This window comes from Cebus imitator, unplaced genomic scaffold (genome assembly GCF_001604975.1).
Source record: "Cebus imitator isolate Cc_AM_T3 unplaced genomic scaffold, Cebus_imitator-1.0 Scaffold9, whole genome shotgun sequence".
Lineage (NCBI taxonomy): Eukaryota > Metazoa > Chordata > Mammalia > Primates > Cebidae > Cebus > Cebus imitator.
This window is the reverse complement of record NW_016107324.1, coordinates 8,012,772-8,019,860: the sequence shown is the minus strand read 5'-3', so window position 1 is coordinate 8,019,860 and position 7,089 is coordinate 8,012,772. Positions and strand designations below refer to the sequence as shown.

Genomic DNA, 7,089 nt, shown 5'->3' with positions numbered 1-7,089 from the left:
CAAGACAGGACTCCAAAAGTACATAGTTCTGGGGACTAAAGGGGAGCTGAGTTTTACATAGCAGGGATGGACATTGACAGCCACTCTTGGGTTGAGGAGTCCTTGGGCTCTGTAAGTTATGCCTGATGTTCAGAAATGCTTTCACAAGGTCAGCTATGTTATTTGGGACTGTAACTGAAGGATATCAAGGATTGTACATATTTTTAATGAAGTTTCAAATGACTGTGCAAGGAATGTGAGCTTTGGAATAACAACTGGATTTAGGTCCCAGCTCTGTCACTAACTAGGTATTTCTTAACCTTTCTGAGCCTCAGTTTCCTCATCTTACCAAGGAAATTAGTGTGTCTGCCTCTGAGAGGTGGGAAGATTAAATGATAATGTATATGCAATATATAGTGCTTGGCGCATAGTAGATTCTGTGAGGTATAATTTCTATCCTTAGTGACTTCACAGATTGTTTTTATGTGGAAACTTTTTCTTTTTTTCGGCTTTGTTACTAATTTTTGCTCTGTTTAAAACAACTTCCTGGAAAAACTTCATGTAAAAGAATGGAAAGTTAGTTTGCTTCGTGGTTGGTATGGTGTTATTCATAAAATCACATTGTGGTGTGTTCTTGGATGCAGAGAGTCTTAAAAATGCCCCTTAGGCACAAGTTTATCATAATTGGCAACAGTTTTTGTTTCTGAAGAGAAATGTTCTTAGAAATCCCAGGCTGTAAATAAGGGTCAAAGGGAAAAGTTGAGCATGCAGGATTCTGTTCAAAATTCACATCTGGTAGGTGTGGATAGTTTTTCACTGAAAAAAGGTTTCCAACAAATGACATGCCAAACTCTTGACACAGTAAAACTTTTGCCTGAAGTCAGTTAATCACTCTGCCAGTTCCAATGCATGATTTTTCCAGTGATAACTTCAAGATACTTTCTCCTTTCTCTGAGGAGAAATATCCCTGATACTTATCCCGTAAGCAGAGAAGGCTTTTCTTGAAGGTCACATGGCAATTGGGTAGTAAATGAATAGGGAACTGCTGAAATTTTTGTACCTTCAGCACTGATGCTAAAAAACAAACAAACAAACAAAAACTACTGAGGGCCTTTTTTTCAGCCATACATTTTTAATAGACTTCAAACTTCTTAATTTCTTTTAATCAGTTAAGGGTTTTTCACATTTTTGTGTCCCACGCATAAAATCTTAGATCACGTTATCTGTAGAATTCAAGACAAGCAGTTGGTTCTGATACAACTACTTTACAGATACATAGCAGGGGCCTGTACTAAAAGGGAGTGTTTTTGTATGTTAGAAAATACTATAAAGCCAATAAGGAAATATTTGCAACTTCTATAAAAAAGAACAAATGAGAAAAAAACATGAAAATATAGACAAGAACATGCAAATGTCCAACAAATGGGAGGGAAAAAGTCCAGCCTCACTAGTCATCAAAGAATGAGAAGTAAGGCAATGAGATAACCATTTTTTACTCATCATATTGGCCAGAATGTAGGAGATTGCTGCCATCAGATATTGGCAAGGATTTTGGAAATGGGCTGATATTGATATTGCTGATGGAACCTTTTTTTTGCAACCTATTTGATGAAAATAAAAAGCACGAATGTACAAAGATATATTTAAAGGCTGCTTCATTTATTATAGCAAAATGTGAAAGCAGCCGGTGTCTGATATTATACAAGAGAATAGTTACATAGAAATAATGGTACATGTTGGGCGTAGTGACTCATGCCTGTAATCCCAGCACTTCGGGAGGCTGAGATGGGCTGATTGCTTGAGCCCAGGAGTTTGAGGCTCATTTTGAGCAACATAGGGATACCTTCTCTCTACCAGAAATAAACAAATTAGCCGGGTGTGTTAGTGCCTCTGCATCTGGAGGCTGAGGTGGGAGAATCACTGGAGAGTAAAGCTGTAGTATGCTGTGATCATACCACTATACCCTAGCCTGGGCAACAAAGTGAGACCCTGCCTCAAAAAAATAAATAAATAAAGGAAAGAGAATGGTACTGTATTTCCGTATCTATGATCCTCTAAATAGAAAAAAGTAAAGTAGTTTGTAAGATATATTTCTGTAACATTGGCTACGTCAGGGAGGGTAATAGAGTAAGTTTTTACTTTATATGTATTTGTATTATTTTGGTTATTTTAAAATTTTTGAATAAAGTAGAAACAAGTTCAGAAGTCAGTCCATATTGTCTTTCTCTAACTCATTCAAGATAGATGAATTATTAGCCTGTACCTCAAAATCTCCCAGCATGGAAATTCTCTAGCCTACTGTGGCCATTTTTTCTAGCATGGAACAACATGCTATGTTGAGGGGTTTCTTCAGTAAATCTAATTTAAATTGTCCCTGCAGTCAACTTTTTTTTATAAATAATGTGGAAAACAGCTGATCTCATCTTTATATCAATTTTTTTTCATAAATATTAAGGTCTAAATTAATGGCCAACTGAGTGTGGGGAATAAAGCAGGGTTTGGTATTTGAATTGGTCAAGTTCAATAATTGATTGTTTCCTTCAGACCAGACAGTAGATGAACTGCCTTTGTTGCTCTTCTGCCCAGTTTTATACTCACCCTTGTTCTCATAAAAGTATTGCATCAGGAACCTTTAAAAAGTGCTAAAATTCAGATTCACTTGTCTCTAGTCATTCATTCATAAAGCACAAGAGTTCATTTAAACTTACCTTGTAATCCATTCGGAAAATCTAAAATGTTTTTGCTGAGTGTTTTTCCCCATGGTGGACCTAAGGGTTTGCTTCCCCCTCTCCCCCCCCCCCCCCCCCCCCGCTTTTGTCTCTGCGTGCTTTTTTTTTTTTTTTTTTTTTTTTTTTTTTTTTTAGACGGCGTTTCACTCTTGTTACCCAGGCTGGAGTGCAATGGTGCGCTTACCGCAACCTCCACCTCCTGGGTTCAGGCACTTCTCCTGCCTCAGCCTCCTGAGTAACTGGGATTACAGGCACGTGCCACCATGCCCAGCTCATTTTTTGTATTTTTAGTAGAGACAGGGTTTCACCATGTTGACCAGGATGGTCTCAATCTCTTGACCTCGTGATCCACCCGCCTTAGCCTCCCAAATTGCTGGGATTACAGGCGTGAGAGCCAGCGCGCCCGGCCAAGGGTATTCTTAAAAAGGGGGGGGGTGGGTATGTTTTTGGGGGTTTCGGTTTGTTTTTTTAGTTAGCTTTCAAATAATTAGGAGTTTGGGCAAATAGCATTACTGCCCATCGAGCTGAACACATGATTATTTTTATTTCATATTTTTTCCTTAGTAAGGGTTTTTGTTGAGGATAGAGTGTTAGTTAAGAGGTTAAGATGTGATGTGGAGCTGTATTCAGTTACATTCATGTGAGTCCTATCCAGCCTTTCACAAACTGAGGGTAAAAAATTAACATGTATAGCAGGAAATTAGGGGTAGGGGGAGGAAGGGGACTGACTTCTAATAGGTAGGGGATTTTCAGAGGGAGGGTAATGAAAATGTGCTATAATTGACTGTGGAGGTTTTTGGCCAACTCTGAATACACTATAAACTGTGGAATTGTACACTTAAATGGATGAATTGTATGCTTTGTGAATTATTTATCAATTAAAAAAATGAAAAGGCCTGGTGCATCTGTATTATCTGTGCTTTTGTTTATGGAAATATTTTAAATTCTTGGCTTAAAGATAAATGCAAGCAAGTTTGGTAAGTGTAACTCTCTGGACTGTGGCAGGCACCTGGCTCAAGTCTCCCCTGCATAGACTTCTCCCTGTGGTCATAATCTCAAGCAAGTATTAATTACACATAAAAAGTTGTACTCATTATGAAGCCTCTGTGCTACTGTCTTTTGAGAAATCATGCTCTAAGAGGGGATAGTGGTTCAAATTAAAAGGAGAGGAAGATTATGAACTGAAAAGTTCAGCTTCATTTTTAGTGTAAAAATGGAATGTTCTGATATTTGCAAGACTGCTGCCTAACAGCGTCAGTGTTGATTTATTCAAACACTGCAGAGCTTTAGGCTTTTTGACATTTTTATTTATGACTCAGTCATATTTCAGTATGGGTATTAGCAGGACGCTGATACCAGGAAAAGCCTTTAAAACCCAAATTGTAATTTTCTTCCAGTCTTTTTGGCAAGTGTGCAGTGCTTAGACAGTAGGTTGGAGATGGTCATTGCCACTCCCAGCTTAAAATAGGAAGTGGTCACCATTTGATAAAGAGTGACAGTTTGAAAAATTAGGACCTGTTTTCAAAATTTTTGTGTTTTAGTAATACTATTTCTTGGTTTTATTTATTTATTTATTTATTTTTTTTTTTGAGACGGAGTTTCGCTCTTGTTACCCAGGCTGGAGTGCAATGGCCCGATCTCGGCTCACCGCAACCTCCGCCTCCTGGGTTCAGGCAATTCTCCTGCCTCAGCCTCCTGTGTAGCTGGGACTACAGGCACGCACCACCATGCCCAGCTCATTTTTTGTAGTTTTAGTAGAGACGGGGTTTCACCATGTTGACCAGGATGGTCTTGATCTCTTGACCTCGTGATCCACCCGCCTCGGCCTCCCAAAGTGCTGGGATTACAGGCTTGAGCCACCGCGCCCTATTTCTTGGTTTTAAGGCTTTATATAGTACCAGGGCAAGATTCACTTATTCAACTGTAAGAATAAAGATCTCGGAGCTACCTAACAATGATTTTGAGATAATCTTACACCTCTAGTATTCCAATAGGAAAAATCAAGATACTATTATTTTTCTTTTCTCTAGCTGGTGTCATAGATGAAGATTATAGAGGAAATGTTGGTGTTGTACTGTTTAACTTTGGCAAAGAAAAGTTTGAAGGTATGTTAAATACATACATTCACATAATTTTAGTGAATTTTTGGAGTCATGTATGTGTAAATAATATTGACTCCTTTAATTCTCATTGAATAACACAGGATGTAGATGTGTCAATAACATCAGTAATAAACTGTTCTTTCTTTGAAGTCAAAAAAGGTGATCGAATTGCACAGCTCATTTGTGAACGGATTTTCTACCCAGAAATAGAAGAAGTTCAAGTAAGTGTTATAAAAGCTTATAGAGAATAAGCGATATAATATCTTAAGTGAATAAATATATGTCATCTTGAGGATTTACTATGCTGTTTGTAACTAAAGAGTAGACATGACTAAACTTAGGCAAATTTCAAATACTAGTTTTGAATTTCTTAAAATGTTTTTTATGTAGATATGTAGTATTTGGATAAGTTATTTAAATATCTGAACTTCTGATGTTTTCTTAGAATTTTTTACAGTTATCCAATATTCTAATTTATGGAGCTTTTTAGAATTTAATTTTTTTCTTTCTATAATCTCCCTTTTGAAAAGATGACACAGCAGGAGTAGAATTCTGGCTATATCATTTTTCTTAGGAGCTGGAGAGGAAAACTGAAAGAGGCTGTAAAAAAAAAAAAAAACGGTGACGCTTACCACCTTTCTATCTTTCAGGCTTTGGATGACACCGAAAGGGGTTCAGGAGGTTTTGGTTCCACTGGGAAGAATTAAAATTTATGCCAAGAACAGAAAACCAGAAGTCATACCTTTTTCTTAAAACAAAAGAGTTTTTGCTTAAAGTGTTTTGGTGTTTTGTACTTCTGTAAACTTATTAGCTTTACCTTCTAAATAAGTACTACATTCTTTTTTTTTTTTTTTTTTTTTAATGATTAAAGAAACTTTGTTTTGGTAAAGAAACTTTGTTTTTCTGCAATTGATGGTTGTATGTAAATCTGCTTTGTGGTTACCTGATGTAAACAGTGTCTTCTTTTAAAATCAAATGTACATCGATTACAGAATTTAAAAAAACTGTGATTTAACTCAAATGATACCCATTGAGCAACTTATTTTGCTTTAATTGCTTTAAGTCTTAAGCAATACTTTTTATTCAGTAAACCTAAATTCTTTCACAGGTATAAATCTTGCAGAAGCTGAACAAAAAGAACTAAAAATGAATAGGAGAGAAAAGTTATTTCTTCTTCCGCTGTCTTCAGTAGTCTAAAAACTTTTTAATCTTAAGATTCTTTGTGATGAGGATGAGAAAAGAATCCTCAGCATATTTCTCCATTATTAATCTCTGTTTTGATATTTCCTCTATTGACTGGGTAGAGGTGTGTTTGTGAAAGACATGTCGCTTGGCAATTTGTTACCTTTGGTTTGTTCCCCTGAATTTCATCTCATTAGGCAAATTGTACTAGTTCTAGATAATGAGTTTCCCTCCGGGAAGTAGCAATAGGCCATCATGAAGAAAATATGCCTTTTATAGGGATGAGATAAATAATGTATACTTTGGCTACCAGATTTTTCCATCTCACATGCATGGCTTGAGTAAATACATATAAGAAGCATGTCGTTGCAGATAGGGGACTGAGTCTGTGGCCTAGCTTGATTGACATCTTTTGGCAGTTTCTGCTAGTGTGCTTCCTTTTCTTTATTGTATTTTTCTGATTCCTTTGTATCAGGGTTTCGGGTGTCAGTTAGGTTTTGTGCATCAGATTCTGTGAGACACCAGACATCGTTGTGAGGATGTGGGTCATACTTATGGAGTGCTTCTGGAGCGATCAGCTCGCTTGGCCACCCAGTTTCTGGAAGCACAGGCTAGTGTTTCTTCTTTGCTGGTGATTCTCCAGGCGATTTAATACTCTGCAATGTAATTGTCCATCTGTGGGTCACAATTCATTAATAAGTCGTGAAATCAACTCAGTGGGACATTACCAGCATTTTTGCATACTGCGTTGGGCTAAAAATTATTTCTGTTGTCAATAAAATTTAAATGTTTTTCTCCTGAACCGGAATGGATTCTGTTTTGTGCAGCTGAACTGTGATCAATATTGAGTAACACTTGAGTAAGAACAAACAGTATTACATGGCTACTGAGAGATACGGTCTTAGTTTACACTGTTAATGTTAGTTACCTCTTACAGAAAGTCTGCAGCTGGGTTTTTGCTTAAATACTGGAGAGAGTAGATAAAACCCATTGTATAGATGACAGAAATAGGCTCAGAGAGGTTTAGTAACCTGTATAACATTTTAGTTGATGATGACTGCCTTTTTTGTGCTGCTATATCTGAGATGCAATTTACA

The 7,089-nt window shown here is 37.0% G+C and overlaps 1 protein-coding gene across 5 annotated transcripts in view; it reads left to right on the top strand.

Moving 5' to 3' along the window:
- Positions 1–6,794, top strand: part of DUT (deoxyuridine triphosphatase) — a 21,671-nt gene extending 14,877 nt beyond the window's left edge. For 4 of the 5 annotated variants that reach the window (XM_037744419.1, XM_017545067.2, XM_017545058.2 and 1 more), the window contains exons 5-7: positions 4,739–4,813; positions 4,961–5,031; positions 5,461–6,794. In XM_037744419.1, the coding sequence (XP_037600347.1) occupies positions 4,739–4,813; positions 4,961–5,031; positions 5,461–5,517 (203 nt within the window). In that variant the 3' untranslated portion in view covers positions 5,518–6,794. The remainder of the gene's footprint in view (positions 1–4,738; positions 4,814–4,960; positions 5,032–5,460) is intronic. The other variant, XM_017545077.2, reaches the window with a different exon arrangement.
- Positions 6,795–7,089: the final 295 nt, after the last annotated feature.